This window comes from Gorilla gorilla, chromosome 10 (genome assembly GCF_029281585.2).
Source record: "Gorilla gorilla gorilla isolate KB3781 chromosome 10, NHGRI_mGorGor1-v2.1_pri, whole genome shotgun sequence".
Classification (NCBI taxonomy): domain Eukaryota; kingdom Metazoa; phylum Chordata; class Mammalia; order Primates; family Hominidae; genus Gorilla; species Gorilla gorilla.
In genome coordinates this window covers 45252336-45266424 of record NC_073234.2, presented here as the reverse complement: position 1 = coordinate 45266424, position 14089 = coordinate 45252336, and the positions used below count along the sequence as shown (strand labels likewise).

The 14089-nt window shown below is 47.1% G+C and overlaps 2 protein-coding genes and 1 long non-coding RNA gene across 6 annotated transcripts in view; 2 read left to right on the top strand and 1 right to left on the bottom strand.

Annotated features, from left to right (window-relative positions):
• The window catches only part of ERBB3 (erb-b2 receptor tyrosine kinase 3), a 24726-nt gene extending 21061 nt beyond the window's left edge, over positions 1-3665 (top strand). For all 4 annotated transcript variants that reach the window (XM_055359394.2, XM_031016583.3, XM_055359395.1 and 1 more), the window contains 4 exons: positions 14-205; positions 350-421; positions 1228-1528; positions 1699-3665. In XM_055359394.2, the coding sequence (XP_055215369.1) occupies positions 14-205; positions 350-421; positions 1228-1528; positions 1699-2222 (1089 nt within the window). In that variant the 3' untranslated portion in view covers positions 2223-3665. The remainder of the gene's footprint in view (positions 1-13; positions 206-349; positions 422-1227; positions 1529-1698) is intronic.
• LOC129526064 (uncharacterized) lies at positions 2976-4588 on the bottom strand. The gene is made up of 2 exons (XR_008670675.2): positions 4451-4588; positions 2976-4081 (listed from the first exon to the last, which is right to left on the bottom strand). It is a non-coding gene; the product is annotated as an uncharacterized lncRNA (long non-coding RNA).
• Positions 4487-14089, top strand: PA2G4 (proliferation-associated 2G4). Its single transcript, XM_055359397.2, has 14 exons — positions 4487-4988; positions 6751-6879; positions 7155-7260; positions 7352-7421; positions 7684-7776; positions 9406-9469; positions 10034-10112; positions 10574-10652; positions 10734-10867; positions 11144-11238; positions 11362-11489; positions 11656-11709; positions 13003-13069; positions 13163-14089. Exons 1-13 carry the CDS (start codon positions 4901-4903, stop codon positions 13066-13068), a joined length of 1185 nt encoding a protein of 394 aa, XP_055215372.1. The 5' UTR covers positions 4487-4900; the 3' UTR covers position 13069; positions 13163-14089.

Sequence of the window (14089 nt, the reverse complement as noted above, 5' to 3'; positions counted from 1 at the left end):
CCTATCAATATAGAGAGAGAGTGGGCCTGGAATAGCCCCTGGGCCAGAGCCCCATGGTCTGACAAACAAGAAGCTAGAGGAAGTAGAGCTGGAGCCAGAACTAGACCTAGACCTAGACTTGGAAGCAGAGGAGGACAACCTGGCAACCACCACACTGGGCTCTGCCCTCAGCCTGCCAGTTGGAACACTTAATCGGCCACGTGGGGTAAGACACCTTCTAATTACCCAACACTTTGCACCCTGAGCCCTCACAAACCCTACAGACACCCAGATTAACTACTCCAAGGCCCCCATGGTGAATGTAGATTTCTCCCTTCATCTTAACCTTTTCCTTATTTTTTCATCCTAGAGCCAGAGCCTTTTAAGTCCATCATCTGGATACATGCCCATGAACCAGGGTAATCTTGGGGAGTCTTGCCAGGTAAGTTCTGTTGCTGAAAGGCTGGGTTTTAGGATCAGATTGATACAAGTAGTATGGAAGACATTAGAAACCTCTGAGGTTTAATCAGTGTCCTGCAAAAAAGGAGGCAGTGAGGGCCGGGCGAGATGGCTCACACCTGTAATCCCAGCACTTTGGGAGGCCAGAGAGAGTGGATCACTTGAGGTTAGGAGTTTGAGACCAGCCTGGCCAACATGGTGAAACCCCGTCTCTACCCAAAATACAAAAATTAGCTGGGTGTGGTGGTGCACACCTGTAATCCCAGCTACTCAGGAGGCTGAGACAGGAGAATCGCTTGAACCCGGGAGGCAGAGGTTGCAGTGAGCTGAGATTGTACCACTGCACTCCAGCCTGGGTGACAGAGCAAGACCCTGTCTCTTAAAAAAAAATAAAAGGCCAGGTGCGGTGGCTCACGCCTGTAATCCTAGCACTTTGGGAGGCCGAGGTGGGCGGATCATGAGGTCAGGAGTTCGAGACCAGCCTGGCCAACATGGCAAAACCCTGTCTCTACTAAAAGTACAAAAACTAGCTGCACATGATGGCAGGTGCCTGTAATCCCAGCTACTCGGGAGGCTGAGGCAGGAGAATCACTTGAACAGGGAAGCAGAGGCTGCAGTGAGCCAAGATAATGCCACTGCACTCCAGCCTGGGCGACAAGAACAAGACTCCACCACAAAAAAAAAAAAAAAAAAGGCAGTGAACAACCCAATATCCTTCTAAACAAATCTCTCTTCTTTCCTCATCATGTAAATCTCCTTGCATTATTTTCTGTTTATTTTCTTCCTTAGGAGTCTGCAGTTTCTGGGAGCAGTGAACGGTGCCCCCGTCCAGTCTCTCTACACCCAATGCCACGGGGATGCCTGGCATCAGAGTCATCAGAGGAGCATGTAACAGGCTCTGAGGCTGAGCTCCAGGAGAAAGTGTCAATGTGTAGGAGCCGGAGCAGGAGCCGGAGCCCACGGCCACGCGGAGATAGCGCCTACCATTCCCAGCGCCACAGTCTGCTTACTCCTGTTACCCCACTCTCCCCACCAGGGTTAGAGGAAGAGGATGTCAACGGTTATGTCATGCCAGATACACACCTCAAAGGTGCCTGACTCTTCCTAGGGCTTTCCTCAATTTTTCCTCGAATCCTTTCCCCGGGCTCCTCTTGTTTTTTCTTCTCTGATCATATGCCTCTCTGTCCTATTAATTTTTTCAAACTTTCCCCTACCCTCATGAAGTTCTTCACATACCTAGCCTTTCTTCTCAACCCCCAGGTACTCCCTCCTCCCGGGAAGGCACCCTTTCTTCAGTGGGTCTCAGTTCTGTCCTGGGTACTGAAGAAGAAGATGAAGATGAGGAGTATGAATACATGAACCGGAGAAGGCACAGTCCACCTCATCCCCCTAGGCCAAGTTCCCTTGAGGAGCTGGGTTATGAGTACATGGATGTGGGGTCAGACCTCAGTGCCTCTCTGGGCAGCACACAGAGTTGCCCACTCCACCCTGTACCCATCATGCCCACTGCAGGCACAACTCCAGATGAAGACTATGAATATATGAATCGGCAACGAGATGGAGGTGGTCCTGGGGGTGATTATGCAGCCATGGGGGCCTGCCCAGCATCTGAGCAAGGGTATGAAGAGATGAGAGCTTTTCAGGGGCCTGGACATCAGGCCCCCCATGTCCATTATGCCCGCCTAAAAACTCTACGTAGCTTAGAGGCTACAGACTCTGCCTTTGATAATCCTGATTACTGGCATAGCAGGCTTTTCCCCAAGGCTAATGCCCAGAGAACGTAACTCCTGCTCCCTGTGGCACTCAGGGAGCATTTAATGGCAGCTAGTGCCTTTAGAGGGTACCGTCTTCTCCCTATTCCCTCTCTCTCCCAGGTCCCAGCCCCTTTTCCCCAGTCCCAGACAATTCCATTCAATCTTTGGAGGCTTTTAAACATTTTGACACAAAATTCTTATGGTATGTAGCCAGCTGTGCACTTTCTTCTCTTTCCCAACCCCAGGAAAGGTTTTCCTTATTTTGTGTGCTTTCCCAGTCCCATTCCTCAGCTTCTTCACAGGCACTCCTGGAGATATGAAGGATTACTCTCCATATCCTTTCCTCTCAGGCTCTTGACTACTTGGAACTAGGCTCTTATGTGTGCCTTTGTTTCCCGTCAGACTGTCAAGAAGAGGAAAGGGAGGAAACCTAGCAGAGGAAAGTGTAATTTTGGTTTATGACTCTTAACCCCCTAGAAAGACAGAAGCTTAAAATCTGTGAAGAAAGAGGTTAGGAGTAGATATTGATTACTATCACAATTCAGCACTTAACTATGAGCCAGGCATCATACTAAACTTCACCTACATTATCTCACTTAGTCCTTTATCATCCTTAAAACAATTGTGACATACATATTATCTCATTTTACACAAAGGGAAGTCGGGCATGGTAGCTCATGCCTGTAATCTCAGCACTTTGGGAGGCTGAGGTGGAAGGATTACCTGAGGCAAGGAGTTTGAGACCAGCTTAGCCAACATAGTAAGACCCCCATCTCTTTAAAAAAAAAAAAAAAAAAAAAACTTTAGAACTGGGTGCAGTGGCTCATGCCTGTAATCCCAGCCAGCACTTTGGGAGGCTGAGATGGGAAGATCACTTGAGCCCAGGATTAGAGACAAGCCTATGGAAACATAGCAAGACACCGTCTCTACAGGGGAAAAAAAAAAACAAAAACTGAGCCTTAAAGAGATGAAATAAATTAAGCAGTAGGTCCAGGATGCAAAATCCTCCCAATTCCTGTGCATGTGCTCTTATTGTAAGGTGCCAAGAAAAACTGATTTAAGTTACAGCCCTTGTTTAAGGGGCACTGTTTCTTGTTTTTGCACTGAATCAAGTCTAACCCCAACAGCCACATCCTCCTATACCTAGACATCTCATCTCAGGAAGTGGTGGTGGGGGTAGTCAGAAGGAAAAATAACTGGACATCTTTGTGTAAACCATAATCCACATGTGCCGTAAATGATCTTCACTCCTTATCCGAGGGCAAATTCACAAGGATCCCCAAGATCCACTTTTAGAAGCCATTCTCATCCAGCAGTGAGAAGCTTCCAGGTAGGACAGAAAGAAGATCCAGCTTCAGCTGCACACCTCTGTCCCCTTGGATGGGGAACTGAGAGAAAACGTCTGTTGTATCACTGAAGTTTTTTGTTTTGTTTTTATACGTGTCTGAATAAAAATGCCAAAGTTTTTTTTCAGCTTCCTGTCTGTCAAATGAAGACATTTCGTATGTTAGATAAGAGATCTGCTCCTCAGCAGTGGATACTCACCTTTCTGTCTTCTGACAGTGCTCTGTCCCATGCAGCTTTCTCTAGTCCTACTATTACTTCTATTTCTTTAGAACAACCATAGTGCATAGTCCTTTTCATTAAGGGTTTTAGCAGGAATCTACAAGGCAACCAGTTGGGAATAACAAAAAGAACCTACGTGCTTGAGGACTTATAAAAAGCCCTATACGTGTCTGGTCTCCTTCAGAGGCCAAACACTGAAACCTCCAGATGCTTCTGAATTCATTATCTTAGAAAAGTCATCAAATCTTTTTATTTTTTCACGGTAAGAACTCTCAACAAACATGTCTTTCTGAACACTTCCCTTAGGTGCTCCATCCAGGTGCCTGTTATTGGAACAATAAGGTCATGTTACTTCATTAGGAGTCCGGCCTCTAGATTGCGAGGCCTTTAAATGGATGATCCCTCCGGTGTCTGGCTGCCCAGTTAGCCCCTGTTCCCAGCACCCTTGGTCTTCTTCCACCTGTCTGCCCCTCCCTGTTCTCCCAGCTTCGGAGGACGACTGGACCGGCTGGGCGGGTTTCGCCAGCCGACCCAGGGATCCGAAGAAGGACGCACCCAGCCTCCCCGACCTAGGTGTAAACACTGCCCACCCGCTGCGGCTCCACTCTACTCCACCCCTGCCCGCTCGACTTTAAACCCATTTCCCCGCAGTAGCTCCGCCCCTCTCCCCTCAGCCCGCCCCTCTCTGTTACTGGCTCTCGCTCAGCGTTCTCGGTGGAAGTGGTTTTTCCGGGAGAGACCACGCTTCCCCTCAAGCTCCCCAACGGCTCCGCCTTCCCGCCGGAGCCTGACCCTTCCCAGCGTGCCCGGCGATTCCGGCGTGCGAGGCCCTTGGAGGGCAAGGCCCCAGGGCCTGGCTTAGGAGCGCGAGAGGCAGGCTGGGAATTGTAGTTCGAAGGCTCTCGAGAGCGGCTAGAGTCTGGCGGTGGAGAGGACTAGTTGTCCCAGCGTGCCCTGCGCCTCAGCCCGCGCGCTCGCAGCTTCTCGCTCTCGCCTGCCTGCCCGCTCCCTTGCTTGCTCGCGCTTTCGCTCGCCCTCTCCTCGAGGATCGAGGGGACTCTGACCACAGCCTGTGGCTGGGAAGGGAGACAGAGGCGGCGGCGGCTCAGGGGAAACGAGGCTGCAGTGGTGGTAGTAGGAAGATGTCGGGCGAGGACGAGCAGCAGGAGCAAACTATCGCTGAGGACCTGGTCGTGACCAAGTATAAGATGGGGGGCGACATCGCCAACAGTGAGTGCGGCCTCGGGGGTCGGGGAATCAAGGCTGATAGGGAAAGGTAACAGGCTGGCCCGGAAGGGGCTGGAGCGGAGGGGTCATGCGGACTGAGCTACTGAGGGGCCCGCACCGGTCCGCTGGGCACGGCGTGGTGGGAAGACCCGGTGTCGCGCCTGGGACCTGAGCGGGCAGGCCCAGGCTGAAGTCTATGGAGGTGCGGGTCGGCGACCAGGATGAGCGCAGAGAGGGGACCCTGGCAGGCTCCGACCCGAGGCCGTTTGTTAGGAGGCAAGACGTGTTTTCTCTTGTTCCTATCCTTCATTCCCGATTTCTGCTTCCTCTGATTCTGGCAGCGGCGAGGCCACCTCGAAAAGGAAGCGCCCAGCTATTGGCGACAGAAGCGCCCCTCTGTTTTTGTAGCGTCTCCGGGGCGTCAGGAGCCAAGCCGGCACGTGTTGCTGGGTCCCCTTGCGGATGGCTGGCCCCCTTCTTCCTCCACTAGTGTCCCTGACACCAGCTTCCCCACCACCAGCTTCCCCACCACGTGCTTTGCTGGAGCCTTTCCTTCTTTACTTCAGCTCTTACCGTGGTGGGGGCCCCCTTCTACCTTGGGCCAGCTAAGGAGACCGTTGGAGAGCACTCCTGGAGCTTCTAATGCAAGTCTTGGATATATATATGGCTTTTCTTGAAGTTACTCATTACTACCACCTTTCCAATCTGTGCAGATAGCCTTAGTTAGCATTCACATTTGTTGTTCTCAGTGACTTGACAACTCAAATGTTTTGGGGTCTCCGTCTTATCCCAACTAGGCAAGCTTGTGAACATTACTGGAAAAGGGAGGACTGATTTTAGGATTTTCACAAGTCATCCTTATTCCAGGTGTGCTCTGACGATCTCAGCAGTTGCCTGTCACTCTAGGCAGATGCCACTTTCTCTTTTCTCTCTTTCCAGTTAGCCTTTCCATTTTATTCCAGTTAGGGAGATACAAACTGCTTGTCATTGTGCTTTTAAATGGTTTTAACAGCAAAGATGGTGGGGAACAGGTATTTAGGATGCCTCCCGTCCTGTGGGTGAAAATCTGAGTTTTACCAGCTTTCAAAGAATCACCAAAACTGAGATACCAAAAATCAAACCTGTGCTTTATATCGCAGTGGACATTTAGTATCGTACCCTGGTTTTTGGTGCCTTTTAGTATTTGAGATACTAGTGGTTTGAATCAGAAAATCTCTTACAGTTTATAACTTTGGCCTCATATTTCTTTTAGATAAGCCATGATCCCCCGAAATGAAACCCAGGGACCTTAGATTAAGTTTCCTTGGCTTATGCACTTTTTTATGAGGAAATAAGTCTATATAGATTGAGATTCCTAACACCTAATTAGAGTGTCTGAGAAAGGAATGAGGTAACATTTAACAGTGCATCGGCTTCGAGTCAGCAATTCTGTCTACCTTCTTGTCCCTGATGCCTATAAATTTCATCTAGTCTTTGCGTGTATGTGGGGATACCATGGCAAGAACCCTCTGAAGTTCATAACTCTGTCCTGTCACACCAAAGGTAGCATCTTTGGAAAGTCTGAGGCCTTGCCTAGGGAGATGGATTGTATATACCCAGTTGTCACATAATGTAAGGAAGAGAAGGGAATGTTGACCTTTCAGCCTCAGGGCAGTGGCACCAGGAAGTATTACAGAAACTCTTAAATTCAACTTCCAGGTATTCCTTGGGTGGTAACTAGACAATGAATACATACAAGGCTGACATGATGGGATTCTGTCCTCAGGGGTACTTCGGTCCTTGGTGGAAGCATCTAGCTCAGGTGTGTCGGTACTGAGCCTGTGTGAGAAAGGTGATGCCATGATTATGGAAGAAACAGGGAAAATCTTCAAGAAAGAAAAGGAAATGAAGAAAGGTAAAAAAAAAAAAAATCCCTCACTAATTTCCCGTTTGACCCTTATTTGGTCCTATATGTTTTTATTTTTTTCACTGTAATGATGCAGTCTCCACCCCAGCTCTGGCTGAGGTATTTGGAAATTTGGAATGGCAAGTGGGATACAAGCAGTTTCCTGCCTAATCCAAATTGATGAAACTTAAGCAAGACCCTGAAAAAATCCTTCTACATTTCTGAAGGGCACTAGGGCTCCCGGGAGACAGCAAGGCAGTAGGCTGATGATTCTTTCTTTACAGGTATTGCTTTTCCCACCAGCATTTCGGTAAATAACTGTGTATGTCACTTCTCCCCTTTGAAGAGCGACCAGGATTATATTCTCAAGGAAGGTGACTTGGTAAAAATGTAAGGTTAAACCGTTTTAAAGCATTTTTCTTTTTTTAAAGCATTTACAAAATGCCAGTTCCTAATGCAGTACTCTGATCTTGCCTTTCAGTGACCTTGGGGTCCATGTGGATGGCTTCATCGCTAATGTAGCTCATACTTTTGTGGTTGATGTAGCTCAGGTAGGTGGCCTGCTTTTGATCTCTGTTCAGCCTTGGGGGTGGAGGGAATGCACTGCCATTTGCTTCTTATCCCCACCCCTAATCACCACGTAAGTTGAGAGAGTCTCTAGAGAAGCAAAAGGAGAAAGGTTTTTGTTGTTGTTGTTTTTACCCTCCTGTTCATTGGCTGGTCTTCGCATATGGGCTCACAGACATTAATCAGATAGCCAGCTGAGTTAACAGACTTTCCAGGAAGATACTGATGGCGTGTCCTTATCTACAGGGGACCCAAGTAACAGGGAGGAAAGCAGATGTTATTAAGGCAGCTCACCTTTGTGCTGAAGCTGCCCTACGCCTGGTCAAACCTGGAAATCAGGTAAGCTATTTTATCCAATTCCAAAGCTCATTTGAACCAAAGATGCATTAGGCACCTATAGCTACTCTATATGAAACTACCAACCTCCCCTACAGACCCCTTATAAAACAGCTTTTTAAAATTAGCTATATTTAGCTGGGCACAGTGACTCACATCTGTAATCCCATCACTTTGGGGGGCCAAGGTAGGAGGATAGCTTGAGGCTGGGAGTTCAAGACCAGCCTGGGAAACATGGTGAAACCCCATTTCTACAAAAAATACAAAAATTAGCTGGGCGTGGTAACATGTGCCTGTATTCCCAGCTTCCAGGGAGGCTGAGGTGGGAGAATCACCTGAGCCTGGGAGATTGAGGCTGTGCTGAGCTATGATCATGCCACTGCACTCCAGCCTGGGCAACAATGAAACCCTGTCTCACAAAAGAAAAAGGAAAAATAAGCATTTGCTGTCCCCACAAAACAGATTAGAATGCCAGGTAAAAAAGGATAAACACTGGACTTAACATTATAGGCATGTGGTGGCACATGCCTGTAATCCCAGCACTTTGGGAGGCCAAGGTGGGAGGATTGCTTGAACCCAGGCGTTTGAGACCAACTTGGGAAACATAGCGAGACCCATCTCTACAAAAAGAAAAAAGAAAACCCAGGTTTATGACCAAGTTCTTTCACTTAACACTCATTTAACCTGGGGCAAATCATTTAACCTGAGACTCAGTTTCCTTGTCTTCTAGATTGGGATATACATCTGCCCTGTTCACATGCAAAATTTATTGAATTAGACCATCTTTGTGAAAGCACTGGGTAAAATGATATGCAGATACAGCTGGTCCTCAGCTTGATGCTACATTCAGTAGAAGCTATACTTTGAGTACCCATACAACCATTCTGTTTTTCATTTTCCATATAGTATTTAGTAAATTACATGAGATATTCAACACTAATATAAAATAGGCATGTGTTAGATAATTCTGCCCAACTGTAGGATAATGTTTTTTAAGTGCTCTGAGCACATTTAACATAGGCTAGGCTGTGATGTTAGGTAGGTTAGGTGTATTAAATGCATTTTTGACTTAGTGATATTTTCAACTTATGAGTTTTTTGGAGATGTAACCCCATTACAAGTTGGGGAGCATCTATATAAAGTATTTTTAGATTGTAGGGATAATCAAGCTATGAAATGAAAAACCAGTGAATGAGAATCATTGGGACTTGATGGAGGATATTAGAACGCTCAGTTCTGCCAGGTGCAATGGCTCATGCCTGTAATCCCAGCACTTTGGGAGGCTGAGGTGGGCAGATCACGAGGTCAGGAGATCGAGACCATCCTGGCCAACATGGTGAAACCCCGTCTCTTCTAAAAATACAAAAATTAGCTGGGCGTGGTGTTGCGTGCCTGTAATCCCAGCTACTCAGGAGGCTGAGGCAGGAGAATAGCTTGAACCCGGGAGGCAGAGATTGCAGTGAGCCAAGATCACGCCACTGCACTCCAGCCTGGTGACAAAGCCAGACTCCATCTCAAAAAAAAAAAAAAAAAAAAAAAAAGAACACTCAGTTCTTTTATGCTTCTTATTCTCATTGTAGAGAACTTATTAGCTCCTGATATCTCACCTTTCGTTTGATGTTGTACTTCTAGAACACACAAGTGACAGAAGCCTGGAACAAAGTTGCCCACTCATTTAACTGCACGCCAATAGAAGGTGAGAACAGATAACAGGGTTGAGGGTCTAAGAATGAGTGGCTTTGCCAGGTGTGGTGGCTCACGCCTGTAATCCCAGAACTTTGGGAGGCTGAGGTGGGCGGATCACTTGAGGTCAGGAGTTTGAGACTAGCCTGGCCAACATGGTGAAACCCCGTCTCTACTAAAAATATAAAAATTAGCTGGGCGTGGTGGTGGGTGCCTGTAATCCCAGCTACTTGGGAGGCTAAGGCGAGATAATCGCTTGAACCTGGGAGGAGGAGGTTGCAGTGAGCCAAGATTGCGCCACTGCACTCCAGTCTGGGCAATAAGAGCGAAACTCCATCTCCTCCATCTCAAAAAAAAAAAAAATGAGTGGCTTCGCAGCATTGAGGCTTTTGCTCCCTTGAAGATCTATCCTGGCTATAACCCAGTCTAAGCCAGAAATCTCAGATCTCAGAGCCCTGTGTTTCCATAACCAGGTAGTTTTCTCACTGCCTACTACTTCAAACTACTGAAGTGGGTGGATTTGGAAACCTTTTGGGATACTGGATAGCTTGTTCCATAGGTTGTGTCCTGTCTACAGGTATGCTGTCACACCAGTTGAAGCAGCATGTCATCGATGGAGAAAAAACCATTATCCAGAATCCCACAGACCAGCAGAAGTAGGTGCCAACCCTACTTATTACCTTCTACCACACAAGACTAGTCATCAGGTTTTTTTCTATACTCCCAACTGAATCTTGTCTGCCCTCTACTCCATGTTTTCAGGAGTGACCTGTTGCTCTTAATATTCCCTTTCTCTAGGCCGGGCGTGGTGGCTCACGCCTGTAATCCCAGCACTTTGGGAGGCTGAGGCGGGTGGATCACCTGAGGTCACGAGTTCAGAACCAGCCTGACCAACATGGCAAAACCCTGTCTCTACTAAAAACTACAAAAATGAGCCAGGCCTGGTGGTTTGTGCCTATTGTCCCAGCTACTTGGGAGGCTGAGGCAGGAGAGTTGCTTGAACCCGGGAGGTGGAGGTTGCAGTGAGCTGAGATTGTGCCACTGCACTCCAGCCTGGGTGACAGAATGAGACTCTGTGTCAAAAAAAAAAAAATTCCTTTCTCTCTATTCCTTTTAGGAAGGACCATGAAAAAGCTGAATTTGAGGTACATGAAGTATATGCTGTGGATGTTCTCGTCAGCTCAGGAGAGGGCAAGGTGAGGAGAGTACCAGAGTTGGCAAAAAGGGGTGACTGAGAGTGTTCACCAGACCAAATGTTACTTAAATTACTCTTTCAGGCCAAGGATGCAGGACAGAGAACCACTATTTACAAACGAGACCCCTCTAAACAGTATGGACTGAAAATGAAAACTTCACGTGCCTTCTTCAGTGAGGTGGAAAGGCGTTTTGATGCCATGCCGTTTACTTTAAGGTACTACACTTAGCAATGATAGTACTTGGAACCAGTCTGACTCACAGACCATACACCCAGGAACACTTTTTCCTCTCCCTTCCTGCCTAGACTTGTAGCGTGCACGTGCTCACTCCCTCCCTCTCTCTCCCCATCTCCTTCTCACTGAAGGTAATGTAAAAGAGCAATCCTAAGCATGATTTCTGCCTGAGGGTAGGAGCTATTTTAAAATATGAGCTAAATGGTAAGACTTGATGGGGAGTTAAAGATACCTCTGAATATCATCTTCCCTGCCAGAGCATTTGAAGATGAGAAGAAGGCTCGGATGGGTGTGGTGGAGTGCGCCAAACATGAACTGCTGCAACCATTTAATGTTCTCTATGAGAAGGAGGGTGAGTTCCAAAAAGAGCTTCACTTTGGATTCCCTGATTATGTGATATCCTTCCTGTAAGTTCAGAAGAGCTAAGTATGACAAAGGAACTTTTTATCAAAACACATCTTCATTTTTGCCATAGGTGAATTTGTTGCCCAGTTTAAATTTACAGTTCTGCTCATGCCCAATGGCCCCATGCGGATAACCAGTGGTCCCTTCGAGCCTGACCTCTACAAGTCTGAGATGGAGGTCCAGGATGCAGAGCTAAAGGTTAGTATGGAATAGAAGGTGGTGAGTATGTACATGGTATCCTGCCTGGGAGTGAGGGCTAAATGCCAGCAAAGTCCTGAAAAGAGCTACAGTACTGAAAGTAACCCTTTATTTTTAATTTCCTCCACATTTCTCAAAATTTTTTTTCCTTTTTCCTGTTTTCCAGGCCCTCCTCCAGAGTTCTGCAAGTCGAAAAACCCAGAAAAAGAAAAAAAAGAAGGTGTGTTATTACGATCGTTCCTCTCTGGCAGGGTGAACCTGATCCCTCTTTCTCCCACTGTGTTAAGTTGTAGTGAAATACGGATTTTTATACAGATGCTCCTCAACTTATATGATAGAACTTTGTCCCAGTAAACCCATCATAAATTGAAAATACTGTAAGTCAAAATGGATTTTAAAATATATATATATATTTTTTAAGAGACAGAGTCTCAAACTCCTGGCCTTGAACAGTCCTTCCACCTCAGCCTCCCAAACTGTTGGGATTACAGGCATGAGCTGCCATGCCCAGCCTTGCTTTGGCCGGGCACAGTGGCTCATGCCTGTAATCCCAGCACTTTTGGGAGGCCAAGGCGGATGGATCACCTGAGGTCGGGAGTTTGAGATCAGCCTGACCAACACAGAGAGAAACCCCGTCTCTACTAAAAATACAAAATTAGCTGGGTATGGTGGCACACGCTTGTAATCCCAGCTACTCGGGAGGCTAAGGCAGGAGAATTGTTTGAATCTGGGAGGCAGAGGTTGCAGTGGGCCGAGATCGCACCATTGCGCTCCGGCCTGCACAACAAGAGCGAAACTCTGTCTCAAAAAAAGAGATGATCTCACTGTGTCACCCAGGCTGACGTGTAGTGGCATGATCATAGCTCACTGTATCCTCAGACTCCTCCTGGGTTCAAGTGATTGTCCTGCCTTGACCTGCTGAGTAGCCACCACCATGCCTGGCTCAAAATGGATTTGATGTACCTTAACCTACCATGAACCTCATAACTTAGCCTGGCCTACCTTGAATGTGCTCAAAACATTTATTGAACAAATTATCATGTATCGAAATATCCATATTGCTTTCACACCATTGTGAAGTTGAAAAATCACAAGTTGACCATTGTAAGTCAGAGACCTGTATGTCTTTATTTCAGCTGTGACCCAGAGGATTGAGATAACTTTATGGCTGGGTGTGGTGGTTCACACATATAATCCCAACAGTTTGGGAGGCCTAGGCAGGAGCATCACTTGAGCCCAGGAGTTCAAGATCAGCCCGGGCAACATGGTGAAACCTCATCTCTACAAAAAATACAAAAAAGTTGTACATGGTGGCATGTGCCTATAGTCCCAGCTACCTGGGAGACTGAGGTGAGAGGATCACCTGAGCCCAGGGAAGTTGTACCACTGCACTCCAGCCTGGAAAACAGAGTGAGACTGTCTCAGAAAAAAAAATACTTTTATCTCTGGTCCCAGACACCCCCAAGTAGTTAGAAACTGACAGGTCTTCTCCCTCTCCTTTTCTTGCATATAGGCCTCCAAGACTGCAGAGAATGCCACCAGTGGGGAAACATTAGAAGAAAATGAAGCTGGGGACTGAGGTGGGTCCCATCTCCCCAGCTTGCTGCTCCTGCCTCATCCCCTTCCCACCAAACCCCAGACTCTGTGAAGTGCAGTTCTTCTTCTCCACCTAGGACCGCCAGCAGAGTGGGGGGATCTCCCTGCCCCCACCCCAGTTCCCCAACCCACTCCCTTCCAACAACAACCAGCTCCAACTGACTCTGGTCTTGGGAGGTGAGGCTTCCCAACCACGGAAGACTACTTTAAATGAAAAAAAGAAATTGAATAATAAAATCAGGAGTCAAAATTCATCGTCTTCAAGCCCCTCTTTCTAGCCTTTTCTACTACTCTCTGCTTGGTCAAGGTTTGTGCCCTACTACAGAACAGGGCTAAATTAGCCACCACCACTGAAAACTCAGCCGAATTTTTTTATACCACTCTGATGTCAGCATTTCTCCATCTGTTTGGGGCTTTTTCCTCTTTTTTCCATTCTCCCCAAATATTTTATCTGGCTTCAAAATTAAGAGGATTATTTTTCAGATTGTTTTTATTCAGTGTGGCCGATTCCTCATCTGATTCAGGCTGTCCAGTCAGGCCCCTCCCATCTTAGGAGCTGGAGCCTTCATTTATGAAGAGATTCTCATCTATGAAATGGATCCTCATTTGTAAATCTTTTTTCTTCCATTTTCACAAAGCTGTAAAGAAATAATCCATCTCAACCTTACCCTTTTTCTCTGGAGTCAGTGGGGTCTTTCCTCGCTCCATCTTACACAGACCTGAGCTGGAAGCTCAACTGGTTTTGTTCCCTGTTTGAAATATTGTGATCTCCCTCCCATGAAAGAAAAACCAAGAACCAGAGGAGTAGACTGACTGAAGACACAACTCCTGGCTTTCTGAAGCTATGGACTTGGATTGGATTGCTGGGGGTTGGTAGAGAAAGGTGACAAATTTCAGTACCTCTGGCATGCTGTCCCAGGAAACTAGGGCTCCCACTAACTTATGAGGTTTTTAAACATATTGAAAATGACATGACATTAAAATAAATTTGGATTTGCTCATAA